General features: G+C 41.7%; 1 protein-coding gene across 7 annotated transcripts in view; it reads left to right on the top strand.

Annotated features, from left to right (window-relative positions):
* OSBPL1A (oxysterol binding protein like 1A) overlaps positions 1-24,401 on the top strand; it is a 225,327-nt gene that overhangs the window by 173,014 nt on the left and 27,912 nt on the right. For all 7 annotated transcript variants that reach the window (XM_050767790.1, XM_050767792.1, XM_050767793.1 and 4 more), the window contains one exon: positions 18,380-18,455. In XM_050767790.1, the coding sequence (XP_050623747.1) occupies positions 18,380-18,455 (76 nt within the window). The remainder of the gene's footprint in view (positions 1-18,379; positions 18,456-24,401) is intronic.

Genomic DNA, 24,401 nt, shown 5'->3' on the forward strand with positions numbered 1-24,401 from the left:
TTATTATTATTATTATCATTTTGAGACAGTTCCACTCTGTCATCCAGCCTGGAGTGCAGTGGTGTAATCTTGGCTCACTGCAACCTCTGCCTCCTGGGTTCAAGCCATTGCACTTCTGAGTAACTGGGATTTCTGGGATTACAGGCTCCCGCCACCACGCCCGGCTAATTTTTTTGTATTTTTAGTAGAGACAGGATTTCACTATGTTGCCCAGGCTGGTCTCCAACTTCTGAGCTCAGGTGATCCGCCTGCCTCGGCCTCCCAAAGTGCTCGGATTACAGGCGTGAGCCACTGTGCCCGGCCACATCAAATTATTAAACTTAAAATAGGAAACCAAGTCATTGGATTTGTTTTAAAGATTTGTAACTAAAAATGGTATATGACTAGTCTTAGAGCTCTTGTCTTAGACTTGTACTGACCTGCTTCTAAGACGCTAGGCTAATTTTAGTTGGAGAGGTCTAACAGCAGGTTAAATACCCAGCTGTTGAGTCACCCTCATCTCTGACTAAGCTGTAAGATATGGTGCTCCTTTATACTAGGCTTCAGAATGGCATTCCAGATATGCAGAGAGAACTTTGTGATGGCTGTATTTGTCTGAATTCGAACGTGAAACTAGGTACAGGGTGCATTATAACAGTCATGCAGGAAGAGTTTTAAGTGATTGGCCTCTTTAAGACCAGCCTCAATGCTGCTTCTGTTGAAATGGGGATAGGCAAATTTCAGGAATTTAATTGTATAGGTAAATTTTAGATACTTTCATTGATTTATGTATATTAAACTTACCAAGTATTTCAAATATAACTTTGAAGGTCTTGAATCTTCATATACATTACAACTAAAGTTTTTTGTTTTTGTTTTTGTTTTTGAGACAGAGTCTCGCTCTGTCGCCTAGGCTGGAGTGCAGTGGTGCGATCTCGGCTCACTGCAAGCTCCGCCTCCCGGGTTCACGCCATTCTCCTGCCTCAACCTCCTGAGTAGCTGGGACTACAGGCGCCCGCCACCATGCCCGGCTAATTTTTTGTATTTTTAGTAGAGACGACATTTCACCGTGTTAGCCAGGATGGTCTCAATCTCCTGACCTCATGATCCGCCTGCCTTGGCCTCCCAAAGTGCTGGGATTACAGGCGTGAGCCACCGCGCCCGGCCTACAACTAAAGTTTTAATTAATAGTACACAACTGAGAAATAATAGTATTTTTAAGACTGTGGAATAAATCTTACCACCTCTGGAGGGCAAACATTTTCTCCCTTGTTTGCGGGCATCATTTTCATTGTGATAAAATCAAATTGTATCAACTTAGGGTGAGATTCTGAGAGTTGTGTGACTAAAACCCAGTATTTGCTCTCAGATTTAAATGTTAAGAGAATGTGAAAAATCATATCGAACTTTTAGGCAGTCAGGTGAACTACTAAAGATGAATGTGTTGGTTGAAATTTTTGAATTCTATCTTATTAAAATAAGGTCATATTTGTTTCAAACTATCTTATTTATTTCAAGTATTTTTAAGTCCACTTAGCAGAAGTGCCAGAGTTTTAAAGTTTTTGAATGCCGGTCATGGTGGCTCACGCCTGTAATCCCAGCTCCTTGGGAGGCTGAGGTGGGTGGATCATGAGGTCAGGAGATTGAGACCATCCTGACCAACATGGTGAAACCCCATCCATGCTTAAAAAAAAAAAAAAATAGCCAGGTGTGGTGGTGCATGCCTTTAGTCCCAGCTACTCAGGAGGCTGAGGCAGGAGAATCACTTGAATCCAGGAGGTGGAGGTTGCAGTGAGCTGAGATCACGCCACTGCACTCCAGCCTGGTGACAGAGCAAGAATACGTCTAAAAAAAAAAGTTTCTGAAGCAGATTCCAGAAATGAAATAACATTTTGAAACAGAAGTATCTCAACTATAAACATTCCTTGATATTTTATTTATCCAGCTTCCTAATATCCTTAAAACCTTATAGTAGTTGAAATGTAGTCAATATTTGTAGAATGAATTGATTTTTTTTCTTTTTTCTGAGATGGAGTTTCGCTCTGTTGCCCAGGCTGAAGTGCAATGGCTCAATCTCCCGAGTAGCTGGGATTATAAGCATACGCCACCACACCCAGCCAATTTTTGTATTTTAGTAGAGACAAGGTTTCACCATGTTGGCCAGGCTGGTCTCGAACTCCTAACCTCAAGTGATCTACCTACCTCAACCTCTCGAAGTGCTAGGATTACAGGCATGAGACACTGCACCGGGCCGGAATTTTTTTTTTTTTTTTTTTTTTTTTTTTTAACTGCGTTGTTCCAAAGTTTCTTAAATCCGTACTGGGAAAAGGGAAAGCCCTTTTGCTGACTGTCTTTGCCAGTGGTTCTAGAAAGTGAAGATTTTGGACCCTTGTGGTGGGGAGTGGGGGTCCCCAAGGCTCTTTCAGGGGACAACAAAGTTACAGCAGTTTTCATTATATTACTAAAAATGTGCCTTTTTCCTATCATTCACTTAAATGTTTATAATGAAGTTTCTTTTTTTTTTTGAGACGGAGTCTGGCTCTGTCGCCCGGGCTGGAGTGCAGTGGCCGGATCTCAGCTCACTGCAAGCTCCGTCCCCCGGGTTTACGCCATTCTCCTGCCTCAGCCTCCCGAGTAGCTGGGACTATAGACTACTTGATTTAAGAAATTGCAGACTGAATGCAGAAACAGTTATGAGAATGCAGTTATCCTTTCTTAATCCAGACATTTAAAAGATTGCAATAATGTAAAACAGTGCTACTCTTCTAAGTTATTTTTGTTTTGGAAAATACAGTCTTTTTCTATTAAAATGTTATTTAGGGCTGAGTGCGGTGGCTCACGCCTATAATCCCAGCACTTTGGGAGGCCGAGGCGGGTGGATTACCTGAGGTCAGGAGTTTGAGACCAGCATGGCCAACCTGATGAAACCCTGTCTCTACTAAAAATACAAAAAATTAGCTGGGTGTGGTGGCGAGTGCCTGTAATCCCAACTACTTAGGAGGCTGAGGCAGGAGAATCACTTGAACCTGGGAGGTGGAGGTTGCAGGGAGCCAAGATCACGCCATTGCACTCCAGCCTGGGAGACAGAGCAAGACTGCATCTCAAAAAAAAAAAAAAAACAGTTATTTAGGTTAACATATCACTTTTACTTTTATTAAATGAATTAATAATAAATTATTTTCAGCTTTAAAAAAATTTGGTAAATAACAATAGATAAAATCCACATTAAAAGAAAACTATACCAGATACGGTGGCTCATGCCTGTAATCCCAGCACTTTGAAAGGCCAAGGTGGGAGGATCACTTGAGTCCAGGAATTTGAGACTCTCCTGGGTAACATAGGGAGACCCCATTGCTACCAAAAAAGAAAGAAAACGTAGCTGAGTATGGTGGCACTTGCCCGTGGTCCCAGCTACTCGGGAGGCTGAAGCAGGAGGATTGCTTGAGCCTGGGAGGCCAAAGCTGCAAGTGAGTCGTGATCATACCACTGTATTCTAGCCTGGGTGACAAAGTAAGACCCTGTCTCAAGAAAAAAAAAAAAAAGGAGAGAGAAATGAAAGTGAAAGAAAAACTCTTTTGGGGTCTTCAATAAGGGTTTTTTTGTTTTTTGTTTTGTTTTGTTTTTGAGATGGAGTCTCACTCCATCACCCAGGCTGGAGTGCAGTGGCACGATTTTGGCTCACTGCTCACGATTTTGGCAACCTCCACCTCCCATATTCAAGTAATTCTCCTGCCTCAGCCTCCCAAGTAGTTGGGATTACAGGCACACACCACCACGCCCGGCTAATTTTTGTATTTTTAGTAGAGATGGGATTTCACCATCTCTAGTTGTTGGCCAGGCTGGTCTCGAACTGAGTGCTGGCATTACAGGTCTGAGCCACCGCACCTGGCCCCAGGGTCTTCAATAATTTTTAAGAGTTTAATTGATCTTAAGACCAAAAGTTTGAGAAATGCTAATCTAAACCAACAGGTTATATTACATTATAGTTTCTTTTTGTTTGTTTCATGGTTGCAGTATAATTTTTATATAGTGAAAATAACAGATCTTGCATATAAATTTGGTGAGTTTTGTCAGGTGCACAGACCCATGTAACTAACATCCCAGTCAAGATGGAGCATTTCCATCACTCCAGGAAGTTCCCTCTGACTCCCTTTCAGTTAATCCCCCGCTCTCCATAGACAGCTACTGCTCTGATTTCTGCCACTATGGATTAGTCTTATCTTGAACTGCATTAGAAATGAATCACAGAGCGCATACTCCTTGAGTGTGTCTTTAGTCACTCAACACCGTGTCTTGGCTTTCATTCCTATTGTATATATCATTGCCTGTTTCTTTTTATTAGTGAATGCTATGTTAGTTTGAATATCCCACAATTCAGCTTATCTATACTCCTGTTGATGGAATTTAGGTTTTTTCCAGTTTGGAGTTATAAACAAAAAAGCTTTTATAAATGTTCTTCCAGATACCTTTCTGCGGACATGTTTTCATTCTCTTCACTATGTAGGAGTAGAATTTTTGGGTCATAGGGGAGATGTGTGTTTAGCTTTGTAAGTGTACTGTTTCCTGAATGTGTACCCTTTTGCACTGCAGTCAGAAATACGTGAGAATTTTAGTTGCTCCACATCCTCACCAACATTTGGTGTTTTGTAGGTATGACATGATGTCTCGTTGTGTGGTTTTTTTTTTTTTTTTTTTTTGAGACGGAGTCTCGCTGTGTCACCCGGGCTGGAGTGCAGTGGCCGGATCTCAGCTCACTGCAAGCTCCGCCTCTGGGGTTTACGCCATTCTCCTGCCTCAGCCTCCCGAGTAGCTGGGACTACAGGCACCCGCCATCTCGCCCGGCTAGTTTTTTGTATTTTTTAGTAGAGACGGGGTTTCACCGTGTTAGCCAGGATGGTCTCGATCTCCTGACCTCGTGATCCACCCGCCTCGGCCTCCCAAAGTGCTGGGATTACAGGCTTGAGCCACCGTGCCCGGCCTTGTGGTTTTAATTTATATTTTCTTACTGATTTTGAATGCTTGTCCATGTTTTTCTTAGCCATTGTTTTCGTGACGTGTCTGGGAGTTTTGTCCATTTTAAATTTGTTTGTATGTCTTTGTATTAGTGATTTGTAGTAATTCTTTATATATTCTGGATACTAATCCTATATCAAATACACATGTTATGGGTATTTTCTCTTAGTTGGTAGCTTGCCCTTTCATTTCTTTAATCACGAACAGAAGTCTTTAATTTCTTCTTTGTTTGAACAGTGTTTAATTTTAATGAAGTCCACTTTGTAATTTTTCTATTATGTTAGTGCTCTCTGGGGGTTCTCTCTCAGTAATCGTTGCCTACCCCAAACTTTTAGCCACTGCCCTGGTGCTCTTTGGTATCACCAATGGTGTGTTCTTGAAGTCAGCTTTGTCAGTGTCTTTCGAAGAGAATGACAGAAGAATGAAAGGTATTTAGAGCACATCAGAAATTTTGTGATGCAACATTTTAATTCCTCGGAGTAAACAATAGCCTTTTTTGTTGTTGATACTATGGAATAATTGTTTCTTTTTGTAAATGTGCATGGGACAATTTACTTGTTCTAGATCCCTAATTAATAGAAAATCATCTGGCATAAAGTTGATCTCAGCAATGTGTGCTAAGTACCTATATTACAGGTTCTATACCATTCACTGCAGGTTCAACAGGGCTTGGAATCTAATGGTAATAAGAGTTTAAGTAAGTACATTTGCTGCAGCAACTATGCATGTTGTCAAGAAATTGGTGATAGGTGAATAACAGTGTGTGTGGAAACTCTTAGCCTTTCAAATGGAGAGAATGTGTTGCATTCTGTGTGGTTCCTTATGCCCCAACCAGGACAAAGAAGGGGTGGAGAGATGAGTATTAAATTTCTAACAGTGGAATTTGGTACTTTTCAAATGACTTGTAAGTCAGAATATATTTATCCAGTGGTAAGATTGCTAGGCTTTTCTGCTCATCGTTTGTTTTTCAACCATTGTTTAAACAATAGACTTGTGAGCTCTATCCCAGATGAACCATGTAAAGATTTTTTTCAAACAAGATTATGCATCATTTGTGAAAATGAAGTAAGACTTTTTATTACTACAGTAATTTACTCTCGAACATAATTTTAAAATCTAATTACTTTTGTGAATTCAAATTTATTTTATAGTTTAGCTCTAATGACTTCCTAATTTGGAAGACTATTTTGCTTTGAGTGTTCAGTAAACTTCAGCAGGGCAATAGAAATTAAAGATACAAGCCGTGTCATTAAATTAGATTTAAATTGGGACTTGTAGGCAGGGCACAGTGGTTCATGCCTGTAATCCCAGCACTTTGGAAGGCTGAGGCGAGTGGATTTCTTGAGGCCAGGAGTTTGAGACCAGCCTGGGTAACATGGCAAAACCTTGTCTCTACTAAAAATACAAAACGTAGCCAGTGTTGTGACACATGCTTGTAGTGCCAGCTACTCCAGAGGCTGAGGCACGAGAATCACTTGAACCCAGGAGGCAGAGGTTACAGTGAGCCAAGATCGTGCCACTGCATTCCAGCCTGGGTGACAGAAGGAAGGATGTGGAGGAAAGGATAAGAAGTCTGATAGTTGAGAAGACAGGTGATAAGTATCTAATAACTGCAAATAGTTATACATACAAGTGCAAAACACACATACAACAATATACATGTATACATACAGACTGTCAATGTTGTAGTTACAGATGTGTTGAAATCTGTTTCTCTGTGGAATAGTTTTCTTAGATTTTTATATCATTCTTTAATCTTGAATCAGAGGTAAGAATTAAGTTGCTTTTCACTTTTCTAAATATCCAGATCAATATTCTGCTACCTAAAATTGTGATTCCTACATAATACTTAATAACAAATACTTATTTGTTAAGCACAAGTGAAAATGTTTGTTAAAGAAGTTAGTTTTGCAAATAGTCTCTTAAGTGACATAAGAGGCTGGGCATAGTGGCTCACGCCTGTAATCCCAGCACTTTGGGAGGCCAAGGCGGGCGGATCACCTGAGGTCAGGAGTTCGAGACCAGCCTGGCCAACATGACGAAACCTCGTCTCTACTGAAAATACAAAAATTAGCCAGGCATGATGGTGGGCGCCTGTAATCCCAGCTACTCAGGAGGCTGAGGCAGGAGAATCGCTTGAACCTGGAAAGTGGAGGTTGCAGTGAGCTGAGATTACACCACTGCCTCCAGCCTGGGCAACAGAGCAAGACAGAAAATGATTGTTGTGTTCTTCATACCTCATTGCTTACTTATCCGTATCATTTTTTCACTGTTTTTCTTTCTTCACCTCCATCGTAACTTGAGACATTAGGTAAAATCATTTATTTTGAAACTTTGAGCACCTGTCATATGCAAAATATTATGTTCCCTGAAGGACACAGAGGAGAATAAGACATAGTCTCTAATCTCAGAGTCTCGGAGGGGAGGAGGATTACACTCTGAGTGGTAGATATGTAAGAAACAGCAGAGGGAATGAATGAAGGTAGGGAAAATAAAGAATTGTGAAATTTAAGCTGAACATGGAACTAGCCAATTTCATTGTCCTAAATTAGAACCTTGGAGTTGCTTTTAAAATCCCATTGCTGACATCATGGGTGAGTTTGAGATCATTCCCCAAGGCTGGGTGCGGAAGAGAAGCCTGAATGGAGGAGCATGCTTGAAGTCTTCTCCCAAAGATGGGTTAGGAGAGGACGTACCCTCGGATCTGGATGGGAATGAGTTTTAGTACCATCTAATCATGTCAATGGAATGTTTAAGGTGCAGTAAAATTAAGTTTGGGATTTATTAGTGTGTTCTTTCATCATTTCAATTAAATGAAAAATGTTAATTGGACAGAGTTGTCCCAGCACTTTCACTCTGGTCATATGACATTAAAACAAAGAATATCAATGAATTATTAAATGGCAGAAAAGAAAGGGACATTTCCAAGTCAGAGTCCCTCCCGAGTTGCTTCATTATGTCTTAACCGCAGTCTTTGCTTAAAGATTCTTTGTTTAGTATTCTGCAGCCTCCTAACCAGAAGCTCTTGGAAGGGATAGTTCATTAATTTGAAAAATCTCTTCCATTTATACCTGTATCTGGTCCCAGGTGAGAGCCATTGGCTGGCATTTACCATCCAGGTATAAAGCCTTCCATCCAGGTGCGGTGGCTCACACCTGTAATCCCAGCACTTCGGGAGGCCGAGGCACGAGTACCATCTGAGGTCAGGAGTTCGAGACCAGCCTGACCAACATGGTAAAACCCCATCTCTACTAAAAGTACAAAAATTAGCCGGGTGCGGTGGCGCACGCCTGTAGTCCCAGCTACGCGGGAGGCTGAGGCAGGAGAATCACTTGAACCCTGGAGGTGGAGGTTGCAGTGAGCCGAGATCACACCACTACACTCCAGCCTGAGTGACAGGTCGAGACTGTCTGAAAACAACAACAAAAAAGGCTTCCTAGGGGAAGGAAGCACAAGTGGTGAAAACCATTTCATTTTCTGCTTTTCTCCAGGGCACTAGAAACAGTGTCATTCCTGTTTCTCTGTGAAAACCTTAATATAGTTATGAAAATTGTTTAATAACCATTTTTAGATCATCTTTTGAAACTGTAATTAGTAAATTTTTCATCCAAAAAGTCATAGTAGTTTTAAATCTTTAACAGCTCAGACAGGAAGATGAAACAGTTTTCATTAAATAATTATAATTAATTATTATAATTATTATTAATAATAATTATTATTAATAATATAAATAAAATTAATAATATCAATCTCTACTTCACGTTGAAGGTTTTCTACCTACCAGGCACTGGGCTGAATGTTTTCTATCACTGACCAATTTCCATATTTAAAATAAAATTATATTTGACCACATAATGCACACTGGGGTGTATGTGTATTGCTGGGACAGAATTTTCATTAACAGTACCTACCCTTGCCAGATGTATTTGATTTCATTTTTTAAAATGCTGGTTATATTACCATTAAATTGAGTCTATAGACCAGAATGAATGGGACCAAAAGTTTTAAAAACACTCTCTGTAAGCATCGTTTCATGGGAACTCCACCATGGCCATATGAAACACTAGTACTGTCATTTTCTAAGAAAAACCAAGGTTTGGAATAGGTTAGTTATATGTTCAAGTTCACACAGTCAGAGTTCTGAAAGCCAGGAGCGACAGCTGTGGAGTTAAAGAATCCAGTTCTACTAATTCAATGTATGACCATGGACAGGTTATTTAATAAGAGTGCCTAATAAGATTACTTTGAGGATTAAATGAGGTGATGCACATTAAGTGATTAACACAGTCTAAACTGGAGCAAACTCTCACTAAATGCTAGCCATTAGTATTCATCCACTTCATCTTAGTAGAACTCTTTAAAGCTAGCCTGGGGATATTTTGATGTCACAGCGTTTGTGAAAGTGTTGCTTTTAAAAAAACGCCTGAACTTTTTCTGTCTTCCCTGAAACATACAAATCAATGATCAAGGGTCTTTTGAACAGAGATAGAAGCTGGAATGAAGCTAAATAAAAATATAAACTATTAAGATTCCTGGAATTGCGAGTAAGCGAAGTGTTGGAGAGAGAGCTCCTCTGTCTTCGGAGAAAGGGAGTAGGGCCACTTCACAGGCCCCGTTTGTGAAAGGCATAGAGGGCATGAGAATCTTAGTCACAAGTGGCCCAAAGTGAGCAAACGAGGACCCACCCCTTAAAGAGACCTAGCTATCTTTATGTAGAGATATGGACTTGAGAGAGAGAGAAATACGTATCATTTAGAGAATGGGAACATCATGTTAAAAAAAAAAAGAAACAGCTTTAGGGTGGGAGAAGCCTTCACCAAGATAGAAAACACAGAATCTATGTTTTAAAAAAGAGACATACTTGTTTGTAAAAGTTTTTTGTTAACCTGCAGATGGTACTATGTGCAATCTAGGTGACAAAAGATTAATAGCTATCACATACAAAAAAAATTCATAACAACAACAAAATCCAGCAGTATAGATGATATAAATAGGCAGTTGACCATCTTTGAATTCAGGTGGTCATTAAGCATATGAAAAATGTTCTGACCCACTAATAGTCGAGAAAAAGCAAAGTAAAATAACAAGGGAGCATCACTACTGCAATCAGACCCAAAACCTAAAAGGACAAGAACACCTGTTTAACCAAATCTTGCTGGTGGGAAGAAGAGAGTGCTCATAGACTGCTGGTGAGATACGAAATTGTTAAAAGCTTCTCCGAAAGCAGTCTGGCCGCATCTATGGATGTGTGAAATAGAGATACTCCTTGGCCCAGCAATTTTAACCCCAGTGCTCTGCCCCATTAAAATGAAGGCATCAGATTTAAATAAGAATGCATCATATATTGAAATATTTTTGTTGCATTATTGTAGCAAAAGAATGAAATGGTAAATGCTTTTCATGGAGAATGACAAAATGTATTTTGATACATAGTATTCTTATGCCATATTATACATTCCTTAAAATAACTAGTATACCATTTGACGTCAACAAATTTGCACATAGTATTGGAAAGCAGACCATAAAGAAGTGTGTATAATTAGTACCCTAATTTGGAATATTAAGGGCAGCATACCCCTTTGTGTGTGCATACATGTACGCTCTACATGTGGCCCTTTGGGAACTTGTGGAAAAGCACAGAAAAATAGATGCCAGCTTCTTAACGTGGATTATAGGGTGGTAGAGTGGTGGTGGAGATGGAGGAGTGAGGGGGCAAGCAAAAAGAACAAACAGGGAAAGACGACATTAAAAATCCGCGTGTGCTATATGCTACCACATACATATACACGTGCCTGACGGTATTAGAAAGATATACCTGTGTCTGTCGATTTGAAGGGGAGTGTCCTTGATATTTCATGAAAAAGCAATGTGATCTATAGGGTAATATTTCTTTTTTTCTTTTTTTCTTTCTTTTTTTTTTTTTTTTTTTTTTGAGATGGAGTCTCGCTCTGTCGCCCAGGCTGGAGTGCAGTGGCCGGATCTCTGCTCACTGCAAGCTCCGCCTCCCGGGTTCACGCCATTCTCCTGCCTCAGCCTCCCAAGTAGCTGGGACTACAGGCGCCCGCCACCTCGCCCGGCTAGTTTTTTGTATTTTTTAGTAGAGACGGGGTTTCACCGTGTTAGCCAGGATAGTCTCTATCTCCTGACTTCGTGATCCACCTGTCTCGGCCTCCCAGAGTGCTGGGATTATAGGCTTGAGCCACCACGCCCGGCCTAGGGTAATATTTCAATTTAAAAAATGCACATACCTGTATACCCTTGTTTGTATGAAGAGGGGGTGTGGAAAGGAGCACTTGTGCTATTACTGTTGGTGTTGGAGGGTGCAGGAGAAGAGGTCTAGCTTGTCCTTTATCTGTAGGTCGTTTTCTTTGTTATATAATAATATATTTTGGCCAAGCACAGTGGCTCACGCCTGTAATCCCAGCACTTTGGGAGGCCATGGATGGTGGATCACCTGAGGTCAGGAATTCGAGATCAGCCTGGCTAACATGGGGAAACCCCATCTCTACTAAAAATACAAAATTAGCCGGACATGGTGGTGCATGCCTGTAATTCCAGTTACTCAGATGACTGAAGCAGGAGAATCGCTTGAACCCGGGAGGTGGAGGTTGCAGTGAGCTGAGATCGCACCATTACACACCAGCCTGGGCAAAAAGAGCGAAACTCTGTCTCCAAAAAAGTACTTATTTTTCAATTTGAAAAATAACCATATACTCCATCCCTCTCTAATTTACTTGTATTTACTACCATTTGGTATATGCCCGAGAAGATTGTTTTAATTGTATGTGTTGTTTTGGTTTTGACATAGAACTTGAATTCCTAAAATTTAAGGTCAAGATTACCAAACGTTGTGAATTAAGAAATTTACCTTTTTTTCTGGAATACTTGTTAATAATGAATTGTTTTGTTCATTGGGAAAATACTGAATGATAGCTGTTCGTTTATGTTTCACATGTAGATTATGATAATAACATATATAGCCTTCCCTGGTAGGTGGATTTGGTTTAGCAAATCATACCGTAAACAGAATCACACAGCCAGTGTTACACTTGGGATAAGTTATCTGTAATGCAGGTGGTGAATGAAATGTCTGTAATACACAAAGAGCGCCTACGTGTGAGAAGATAATTTAGTGGACAGATGATGTCACCACTGACAATGAGTGTTTTTATCTTAGTATGTTTGTGCTTTATAAAAATAACAAATAATTTAAAAAATTCTTTAAAACTGGCGTGTAGGTAAGAAGTTGAACCTTCATTTCCAAGAAGCTTTAATTGTCCTAGGCATTTTTCTTAGTGCAGATCTAGCTGCCAGAAGAAGGTGAATTGTACAGCTGTGTAGCTTCGACTTGCAAGATTTGCCCCAGGTTACACAGCTGGGTGGTAGCAAGAGTGTGCGCTGTAACTCTGGTTTCCATTCCACGGTTCTTTTATGTCCTCCATGAAAGGGATGACACCTCCCCCACCTCCTGCCAAGTATAAGGATATCTCAGTAAAAATATGCATGCACATACCCAAGACCCAGAGGAGCTCATGTGTGTCTCATGAAATATCAGGAGGCAAACCTGCAAAGCGTGAAACACCTGGCAGCCAATTCCAGGTGAAGCTTAATTTTGCCTACCTTTGTGTTATCATCTTTTTCTTCTTTTCAGAGGGCCTCTGTGAGCAAACAGTGTTGAGTGTTTAACCTAGCAATCCATGGAGCAGAGGCAGGAGGTGGGCTCAGTGTCCAGCGGATAGATAAGGGAGATCTTATCTCTAGATAAGGGAGATAAGGGAGTTAGGTAAATTTGTGAGGCTCAGCTTCCAAATAACATATAATTTCTTTGTTCTTTTTTTTTTTTTTTTTTTTTTTTAAATGTAGTCTTGCTCTGTTGTCCAGGTTGGAGTGCAGTAGCACAGCCTCAGCTCACTGCAACCTCTGCCTCCTGGGTTCAAGTGATTCTCCTGCCTCAGCCTCCCAAGTAGCTGGGATTACAGGCATGTGCCACCATGCCTGGCTAATTTTTGTATTTTTAGTAGAGACGGGGTTTCGCCATGTTGGCCAGGATGGTCTCGAACTACTGACCTCAAGTGATCCGTCTGCCTCAGCCTCCCAAAGTGCTGGGATTACAGGCATGAGCGACCATACCTGGCCCAAATAACATGTCATTTCTGCCATTCAAATAACGTTTAAAGATTTTGGAGATCATTATCTCCTGACGTTGCACAACTTTTCGGGACAAGGGGATTCAAGCACAGCATTTGTTAGTCAACACTTCTTAAATGAATTTGGTTCTTTGGGGTCTGTCTACAATGCTGTGTAGCAGGGAAATAATGATGTGCCAGCAAGCGGAGCTGTTTGCATCACATAGATGAAACCACTGTGAGACTCTTCCTTGAAAAACCAGTTATTGTGCTGTTGTCTAGATAGTCGTAATGTCATCTGTATGGTTGAAAATAGAACCAGGACATATCACTGCCAGTCCCTGGTACAGGGTGTGTTCTCTCTGCGTGAAGAGAAAAAGGAAGCATAGAATGCTGGATAATGACCCTCAGATAAACTCCACGGAGAGAGAATCACTGAACTGTGCTTTCAGCCTGAAAATGCTGGTCGCTGCTCTCATCTGTTCTTATTTCTGCCTGGAGTAACACTGCCATCCAACATCATTTGGGAATTCTCTCTTCTTTTTTTCCTGGCAGAGGGAGTGAAAGTTTTAAATATGGAAACACATCCTTTGCAACACAATTTTTTTTTTTTAACTGAAGCTCCTACCTAATTTTTTTTTTAAACTTCTCTACTCCCTCTGCTTCTTCAAATAACAATGCAGAAGATTTAGCATTTTCTTGATGATTAGACTGTGGACTGTTTTTTGTCTGTTCTTGACTTTAGACTTGTAAAATTGGGCAGATTTTTGTTCCCCACCCTATTCTTGAAACAATACAACCATTTTGTTTTCAGAAGTAATCACAGAGATCCATTCTGTTCAGTACAGTTGCCACTAGCCACACGTGGCTTTTGGGCCCTTGAAATCTGGCTAGTATGACTGAGAAACTGATTTTTTTACTTTTTGTTTGAGACAGAGTCTTGCTCTGTCGCCCAGGCTGGAGTGCAGTGGCGTAATCTCAGCTCACTGCAACCTCCGCTTCCCAGGTTCAAGTGATTCTCCTGCCTCAGCCTCCCGAGTAGCTGGGATTACAGGCACCTGCCACTGCACCTGGCTAATTTTTATATTTTTTATTAGAGACAGGGTTTCCCCATCTTGGCCAGGCTGGTCTCGAACTCCAGACCTTGTGATCCACCTGCCTCAGCCTCCCAAAGTGCTGGGATTACAGGCATGAGCCATGGCACGCGACCTGATTTTTTACTTAATTTTAATTAACATAAGTTGAATTGTAAAATGAAGCAGAAACTGTTCTTCCATTAAAAACAACTTTGTTAAGACTAGATTTCATGTTAACTGTTTAGTAGCTTAATTGAGATGTGCTCTAAAAGTGTAGGATACACACTGGATTTCAAAGACAATATGGAAAAAAGTATAAAATATCATTTTTGGTATGTATTATATGTTGAAATGCTCATATTTTGGGTATCCTGGGTTAAATAAAATAAATTACTAAAATTAGCTTTGACTTTTTAAAATGTAGCTACTACAGAATTTGAGATTATACACGAAGCTCTCACTGTATTTCTCGGGCTGGAGATCTTGGCCCTGGCGCTGCTGACGTTGTGACTGGGTAATTCTTTGTTGTGGAGCCTGTCTTGTTCCTGGCATGATGTTTAGCAGCATCCTTGGTCGAGCCGGGGTGCCTTTCTGTGCCCTGACTGGTGGAATCCTCCAGCCTCTGTCTGAAACCCTTCCTTAAGAGGCCTCTCTCATCTCCTATTTTTAGAATTAATTGTGAGGCAGGTCTTTATATTAGCCACCCTAATGTAAGCATTCACCTGCAGTAATTAACAGTCCTTCTCTCTTGAGTGGCACAGAATAAACCAAATTCTTTACAAAAGAGATAATGTCTAATAGGTTGTATACATTCCAAAGCTTCTTCCACAAATACTTAAACTCCCACTTGGTGCTAGCCATTGTCCTAGGCAGCAGGGCTACAGCAGGAGACAGAACATGAGTTCTCATGGAGTCTACATACTGTTCGGGGGTAGGAGGTCATCAACAGATCAGCAAGAGTGTACCTTATGTCACGTCAGTCAGTGCTTTGGAGGAGGAAGATGAAGCAGGCTGAAGTGCATAGCAGCTGGGGGAGCTGGGGCATGGACGTCATTATTCCTGCCATCCCAGGGCCTCTCTCCAATACTCCAGGACCCCTCTCGCGCCCACTGTTCCCCACACCCCCAGCTTTTGTTTCTGTAGCTTCGCGCGTCCCTCAGCACTGCTTGAAGAGATGTTTTCCAGACACCTTTGCCTCGCCTCAGATCAGTCCTCCCACGTGGAAGTGTCCCAGTTTCTTTTCAAAGTGGCACCTGGGCTGGGTGCGGTGGCTCACACCTGTAATCCCAGCACTGTGGGAGGCTGAGGTGGGGGGATCACCGGATGTAAGGAGTTCGAGACCAGCCTGGCCAACATGGTGAAACCCCATCTCTACTAAAGATACAAAAATTAGCCAGGCGTGGTGGCGGGTGCCTGTAGTCCCAGCTACTTGGGAGGCTGAGGCAGAAGAATTGCTTGAACCCGGGAGGTGGAGGTTGCAGGGAGCCGAAATCACACCACTGCACTCCAGCCTGGGCAACAGAGCATGACTGTGTCTCAAAACAAAAACAAAAACAAAAACAAAACAGAAACAACAGTGACACGTGAGCCTGAATCCCAGCTCAAATTGCCTTCGGGGATGCTCTGGCTACTGCCCCACTGTGGCAGTCTGAGATTGCACCTGTCTTCCTGGCAGCCCCGTCATGCTGTGGACTTAGCCTGTGGTCAACAACTGAGAGGTCATTTACTAAGCCATGGCGTGTGTGCTGCATAGGTGTCTCGTGGGCGGGTGTTTCTCTTGCTGCTTCCCATCAGTTTATTGCAAAAGTGTGGTCTCAGTGAGGCAAGGCGCTTGGCTCTGCATGTCCTACAGAAGAAAATAACATGGGCTGTGACGGCTGTTTACTTTTCAAAACCCCTTTCCCTCTGCTTTCTGGTTATGTTCAGAATAGGTAATGAATGTTGCAGATAATCCGACCTCCTTATAAATGAGTAAGGATTACATTCTCATAAAATCACAAAGTTTTGTGCATAAAAATGAGTATAGGATATTCCCAGGTGAGACTCTTGGCTGGCAGTCCTCTGACAATTTCTAAACCGAGAATAATTACAAAGCTCGAATGTCTCTCATCTTCTGCCTCCAAGATATTTGTTGTTCTTGTCTTTCTGCTATTCTTGCCTTTAGTTAGAATGGTAGCACACATCTATACATTTAATGTCAGCGTTTGTCGGGGGTGAATAACAGCCCTCATTCCCTCTTCACAAGCTGCTTTCAAGCTCATAACTCTCTAGGTGTGCTACACTTTAGGTTGATTTTTCCAAGACACTAGAAGGAAAATTTGGCTGGGCGTGGTAGCTCATGCCTATAATCCCAGCACTTGGGGTGGCTGAAGCGAGTGGATCACCTGAGGTCAGGAGTTCAAGACCAACCTGGCCAACATGGTGAAACCCCATCTCTACTAAAAATACAAAAAATTAGCCAGGTGTGGTGGCACACGCCTGCAGTCCCAGCTACTCAGGAGGCTGAGGCAGGAGAATCGTTTGAACCTGGGAGGCAGAGGTTGCAGTGAGCTGAGATCACATCACTGTACTCCAGCCTGAGCAACAAGAGAGAAACTCCATCTCAAAAAAAAGAAGAAAAAAAAAATAGATGGAAAATTTAGTTTATATACATCTCTAAAACTATATTATACATGCAAAGGATAGATAATGGCAGGGATTCTTATTCCTGGTATCCATTGTTCATGTCACAGAGATTGATGGTCTTGGATAGTGGGGAATGTGATTTAAATACCATCTGTGGCCACTTATCCAGCAGATTGGTTAGATGGCAGATCTGCCAAATGAGCAGTGCGTGTTCCTAAAACAGAAAAAGAAACTAGAAGAATTCCACCATGGATTATTGACTTAAAAATGTAAATTATATTAACTTCTATAATCTAAATTAATTTAGAGGTTCTTTAGAAGCTAATTTTAAAAATATTTAATATTTTAGCTATATGGATGTATTTCAGAAGGCAACTGGAAAACTTTTTATTATTGTATTATTTTTTATTTTTTGAGACAGAATCTCACTCTGTCGCCCAGGCTGGAATGCAGTGGCACGATCTCGGCTCACTGCAACCTCCGCCTCCCAGGTTCAAGCGATTCTCCTGCCTCAGCCTCCTGAGTAGCTGGGATTACAGGCGTGCACCACCACGCGCGGCTGATTTTTGTATTTTTGGTGGAGATGGGTTTCACCATGTTGCCCAGACTGGTCTTAGCTCCTGAGCTCAAGTGATCTGCCCACCTTGGCCTCCCAAAGTGCTGGGATTACAGGTGTGAACCACCACGCCTGGCCGGCAACTGGAAAACTTTCATAACAGTGTTATGGAAAGCTGGCCTGGGCACCTCTTGCACACCCCTCATTCCTGATGGTGCTGCCATTCTGATCTGTGGAAATGGACTGACTCCCTGCCCACCAGGCCTGGCTCTGATATGCTGCTTATCCAAGCTACAGACTTTCAGCCCCAGGCAGCCGTCATCCCTTGGCTACTTTCAGACACCTACAGAGGCTTTGAAGATGCTGTTTCTGTCGAGGTTAATTTGTTTTCCAGTATACTCAGAATTGCTAAATCAGATTTTGTTCAGTGTTAGTCTCCTTGGGGAAGTACTGATGTATGTTACAGGGCCTAAATACTTTTTACTTTTTAAAAAATACTTTGGCTTTTACTTTTTAAAAATACTTGGCTTTTATAAAAGTTTTCTATTTTCCATTTCATTTCTTAAAACCCTGTATCTCAGCTTTGTGATAGCATTTTGCTTACCTCATTTACAGCTAGAGAATGATAATGTATTAAGTATCAGAACGTGGTAGGTGTGCCATGAATCCAGCAACAGGGTGAGATGTGCATTAACGTGAAAGGATAGTGGGTCTCTGAGATGGTCCAAACAGCTCGACCCCAAGGACTGGGAGGATTGAGTTCAGATCAGAGCAGTGCTGAAGACAGAGGGCCAGTTGATTGGCTGCAGGATCTTTCAGAGGCCAGAGTAGGTAGTGGCGAACAGGTGCCACCCTAGATTAGCCCTGTTTAACCCTGTCTGTGATGACACACATTTTTAAAGTGTCTCTCTGTGTCTGCAGCTCTCATGTGAATGACAGTCGTTTTTCCCTCCTAATGACAATGGCGTTAGAATGAACTTTATGTTTTTCTTTTCTTTTTTCAGAACGAGTTTGCCTTCTCCTATGTTTTCCAGAAATGACTTCAGCATCTGGAGCATCCTCAGAAAATGTATTGGAATGGTAAGTTAACGGTATTGTCGCATGATATGAAGCAGATATGTTTAATCGTATATTCTTTAGAAAGGAATCTGAAAGTTTGCATTAAAGTGGTGCATGACAATGTTTATGGAAACGTACGAGAATCATAAATTGTGAAAAGTCATAGGTGAATTTTTTCTGACGAGAATTTGAGCTGCTCTAATGGCTTTAATGTGCGTTTTTGATGTAAAAAGAAAATGCCGTGTTTCTGTCATCACAGCACATTTATATTGCCCCATAGACTTACCTAGAAACTCTCAGAAAGAACAGACAACTCCACGGTGGAGAACAGGATTTCACTTACACTTCTGTGCACAGAGCAAGTTTTCGTATTTGGAATTTGTGAGTGTTGTGTATTAAGTATTTGGAATACGTCTCTGCTTAGTTATCTGTGCAGGTGGATGTGATTTGGGGGGAGGTAGGGAGATGGCAGCATTTCCTTTTATAGAAATCCTTGGATTCCTTTGTAGTTCGTAGTCAACACCGCCACCCTGATGTCAGTCAGGCTAGGATTCAGGGTAAAGTTCTCTTAACTCTTCCTAGTGTGATACTGGACCTCCGAACATGTAAGTCGTGTGGCACAAAAGAATCTGCCTGGACATTACCTTTTAACATTTTGCAATTGAATGTGTATCCTGGGAGCACTCCAGAACTTTCCCTGTGCTGGGAAGTACAGTCAGCTTGTGCACACTTCATTCTGCGGCTTGAAATCCTGTCCACTGCAGAGGTGCTCACTTTGGCATTTTTCTTTTTCATTTTCTTTCTTTTTCTCTTTTCATTTCATTTCTTTTTTTTTAATTTTTTTTGAGACAGGGACTTATTATATTATCCAGACTGGAGTGAAGTAATACCATCATGGCTCACTGCAGCCTCAACCTCCCCGGCTCAACTGATCTACCCACCTCAGCCTCCTGAGTAGCTGGGACCACAGGCGTATCCTGCCACATCCAGCTAATTTTTTGTATTTTTAGTAGAGAAGGAGTTTTGCTATGTTTCCTAGGGTGGTCTGGAACTCCTGGGCTCGAGCAGTCCTCTCACCTCAGCCTCCCAAAGTGTTGGGATTACAGACCTGAACCACCATGCCTGGCCTCTGGCATTTTTCCAATGTCTCTCTTCTCTAAGTGGATAATGAAATCTGAAACTTCCTAAATGTGATTTCCAAGGAACAAATTTCATAAACATTAATTTTAAACAAATATTTGACTCCTGCATGGAGAGTAATTCATCTAAATTTCGGAGCCTGATAATGTAGGATCTAATCCCCACTCTGTTATGTTGGATTGTACCTGATATGCTCTGACAGATACTCTGTTTCTCTAGAATATGGTTTTACTTTTATGTTTAGGCACAGAACTTCTTGTACAAGTAAATGCTTATGCTGAATCATAAATAAAATACAACAAATAAACGTAGAGCTGTTTGTGTTGAAAGGTTCCATAGAATGTTCTGAATCATATCTCTAGAATTTATTGATTTAAGGCATAGAGAGAGAGCTTCAGGGGAAGTCGTGTTTTTGGAAACTTCTTTCTGCTGAGGTTCGTAGGAGACGAATGTTCTGGAAGAACATTTTTATTAATGTGGATGGAAAGGAAATCACCTAGCTTTTGGAAATACTGTTCTTTGAGCACTGTCCGCTATAGGGCCTTCTCTCTCAGCAGCAGACACAATCAAGGTATAAGCACTAAGCGACAGTAAAGATGAAAAATGAAGAGTCTTGAGGGAGAAATACAAATATTACTCCCCCTCCCCCTTTTTTTTTTTTTGAGTTGGAGTCTCACTTTATCACCCAGGCTGGAATGCAGTGGTGCAATCTCTGCTCACTGCAGCCTCTGCCTCCCGAGTTCAAGTGATTCTCCTGCCTCAGCCTCCCGAGTAGCTGGAATTATAGGTATCCACCACCACAAGCAGCTACTTTTTCTAATTTTAATAGAGACAGGACAGGGTTTCACCATGTTGGCCAGGCTGGTCTTGAACTCCTGATGTCAGGTGATCCACCTACCTCAGCCTCCCAAAGTGCTGGGATTACGGGCGTGAGCTACTGCGCCTGGCCTGGAACATATTTTTAAAGTAAATTTTGATATCAGCAGTCCCCAATATCTGCCTGTTTCCATCTCCCAAAAGAAAAATAGGTCCAAACTTAGAGAATAGTAGTATCCATAGGTCTTAATACACTTAAAGTGAAGGCGTTTTTAAAAATCCCCTATTGTATATTTCTGATTCTTTTTATTTTTGGAGACAGAGTCTCGCTCTCTGGTCCAGGGTGGGGTGCAGTGGTGTGATCTCAGCTTACTGCAACCTCTGCCTCCTGGGTTCAAGTGATTCTCCTGCCTCAGCCTCCCCAGTAGCTGGGACTACAGGTACGTGCCACCATGCCTGGCTAATTTTTTGTACTTTTAGTGGAGACGGGGTTTCACCATGTTGGCCAGACTGGTCTTGAACTCGTGACCTCAGTTGATCCACCCACCCTGGCTTCCAAAAGTGCTGGGATTCCAGGTGTGAGCCACCGTGCCCGGCCTGCATGTTTCTGATTCTGTCACATTAATCCAAATACTTCACTTCGTGTCCTTTTTGTGAGGGTGAAACAGTTCTAGAAGCCATGTGCATACCTTCAGCTATCATCTCTCTTCCCTTACCTCCATTTACCCAGCTTTTTATTTTGTTAATAAGTCTTAAGAGTGGGAGAGGAAATTTGATACTGAACCGTAGCTCCTCCTGCTCTCTGTTGTCGTGAGGAGCGTGCCAGGACAGAGTGCAGGGTGTGAGCATCCTGCGGGTGAAAGTCCCACAATTCCACGCTCATTTAGGGTCCCCATCCCATCTTTCTCCACAACAATTAATGCCCCGGATTTGTATGCTGTGATGATATCATTTTATGATGTAATGCTATTATTATTCAAAATATGTGGCTTTTCTAAATTCACAGTACATATGCTTATCTGCCAGATATGGTCTAAGTCTCACTTTGTCTTAGGAAGGAAAGAAAGAGTTTCTTCTCCAGGCGTTTGTCATCTTGGCCCCCAGTGTCCGCAGCCCCATCCCCAGCCGGGCTCACTCTGCCCCATCTCCTCCACTCCCACGCACCTGCACGTTGTACTTTACCTTTTTCCAAATAGCATGTAGCCACTTTGATTTCCAGTACTGATGATATCCTTCTTTTCTTCTCCTAGTCTGTTTTGGGCAGGATTATGTTATCAAAATGTCGGATTATACAATGTGAAATGAATACTTTACGTAACTGGAATTCAACCCTAAATCTCTTTGTGGTTGAAGCTTTTACCAAACAAACAGATCTCTGGCTCCTGAGAACTAATCCTGACACTGCTTAGTCATTTGAAGCCTTTGCTTATTTCTTTCTGCTTGTTGCCCCTTTGTCACAGGACTCTTTAATCCCAAAGCCTCGTGTCCTGTGTGTACCCTGTTTCCGTCCTCCTCTTCCCCTCCACCCCTTTGCTCCAGCAGCTTTCTCAGCAGGGCTCAGCCAGAGGTTAGGTGGTGGCTGTTCATGCTCAGTGACTTAGGCAGCCAGCCCCAGGACCTCAGCACAAAATTTGAGGAAGTACTTGAGCTCAAGGCCATGCACGCACTGACCTTGTGTGTGTTCAAATGTCTTGTAGTAATAGAATAGTCCTGGATTATTGCAAAAGGTGACAAAGGTCTGGTATATCATGGATACCGACTATTGAAAGTGAAAGGAAAGTGTTGTATCATTCTTTTAAAGGTAGCTAGTGGAATCCATATACCATCGAGTTTTGATTGCCACTGTCATTCTGTTAAATACATGAGCAAGCTGTTCTTTAGTCATTGAAAAGCTTATACTTCCACGTCTCCTTGAACTTGTATTTCCATTTTATCCTTCCTATAGGATAACTCAATTAATTTCGTGTCCTTTTTGTGAGGGTGAAACTGAGTTCCAGAAGCCATGTGCATACCTTCAGCTGTCATCTCTCTTCCAGTACCTCCATTTACCCAGTTAACTCAATTTTTTTAATTTGTGAGGGTCTTTTATCGGTTACTTTATCATACTTCATTATTACAGAAATATGTATAAAAATTAAAATTTAAAAAGCTATATATTCTATAAGGCTTTAATACTAAAGATTTCTTTGCATTGTTATGAATGTTAGTATTTGAATGATTACAATTGTAAACATTATAAAATTTATGAAAATATTAGCAAACGGTAAAATGTTATGAGTGAAAAGAATTTTTTTCAATTGGGTTTAGATATCTGAGATGAATATCACTTGCTGCTAGAATGAGACAAGATTTTCAGTAACAATTATGTTCTTGTTTTTGAATAGATGCAAGGACTGAGAGCTTTGCTCATATTAATAGACAGATGGGAGCAGGAGTTTTTTGGGTTTTTAAAAAAATATCCAGTAATGTCATTCAGTTCTTTGACCCCCTTTTCAACTATGTGCCAAAAGTCAGATTATATTACACAATTTTTTGTGTGTGATTTATAAGCTAACAACTCAATTAGGACTCCCTTCAGTGTTACTAAAAACACAACTTTGGAAAACTCTAACTTGCACAAGGTTTTGTTACCTTTCATTAGTCATTGGCTTCTTGGCCTCTGGGAAATACACCAGACAAGCTTCTCCCAAGCTCTCCGATCTCAATTCATTGAACTGTTTTTATCACTCAGTTGTGCCTTGCAGTACTGAGAAAGGGTTGAGAAAATTGGAATATTTTTCACTGAAGTAAACCTTTGCCAATACATTTTTGATAAAATGCTTTTATCTCACCATGAATCTTAAGATGTTTCCCACAGACTGAAGATTTCGCTCATTCATTCTGGTACAGAATGTCTGCCACACAGCCGTGGGGCCAGACCTCACGCCCAGACGTATCACCAGGTCAGAGTAACTGTCAGAAGGGATGTGATGTTATTTCTGGATTCGGATAAACATGTGATACCATATATGCCGCCATGACAACAGTGTTATTCTTGCATTCCAACTCTAAGATAGATGCGGAGCTAGATAAGATTTGGAACTTTGCCTAATCTGCTGTGTTATAAATACCAGCTAGAGAGACAGGAGATAGAAGCAGCAAGATAGTTAAACAAAATTTGGTATCTCTACCCACACACTCTACAGTGGTCTAAAATCAGAATGTTTCAACCTGGGGAGAAGTGACTTGAAGACCCTATTTCTAGTGTCGTGTCTTTCCCTTAACTGAAACAGGCAGTTAAGGAGCCCTAATGTAAGTTAATGGTTCTTGAGTAAAAGAGGCTTTGCTGATAACAGTACTGTTTGTAACCTTCCCTGTCTGGTCCCCTGGAGCTTTTCTCATTTCCAGGTATAAATACTATGCTGTGATTCAGGATGGTAGGATATTAAGTTCTTTTTTTTTTTTTTTAAGTGGCAGGGGGCGACTGTGAATGGGGAGATGAGCAAAGAGGAACAGTACAGACCCTCCAGTGCAGGTGCCCTTTGAGACTTGCCAGTTTCTAGGAAAAAATGCATGTGGAAGTAGATTCCCTTAAAGCCACGAATGCCGAGTGATCCAGTGCAAGCTTGCGGCCCGTGCTTCCATCGTCCCTCCACACACCTGTCTAGGTGTTGTCCAGCCTTTAGTGAAGTCGCCTAGCAGGAGGGCTCACGCCACCTCCCAACTCTGAAGCTGTTCAGCTGCTAAGCAGGAAGAATAGGAAAGGAATATCATTATGCTCATTAGCATTTTCCTTAGAGCTTTTCTTATCTTCTCCTCCCTGTTTTCCCACTGGTTGCACTGAGGTGCCCACACTGTGGTTCAGTTCACCCATGATGAGCACACCCCCTTTTCCCGCTCGGTGGCGCCTTCCTTTCTGCCTGTGTGTCTTTCACTCTGGCCCCTGTTGTACCCCCCGACTGGCCTGTGAGGACTGAGGACAGAAGGCCTGAGGGCGGCAGGCTTTTTTTCAAACTGCCCATCCAGAGTGGC

Source organism: Macaca thibetana, chromosome 18 (assembly GCF_024542745.1).
Source record: "Macaca thibetana thibetana isolate TM-01 chromosome 18, ASM2454274v1, whole genome shotgun sequence".
NCBI lineage: Eukaryota > Metazoa > Chordata > Mammalia > Primates > Cercopithecidae > Macaca > Macaca thibetana.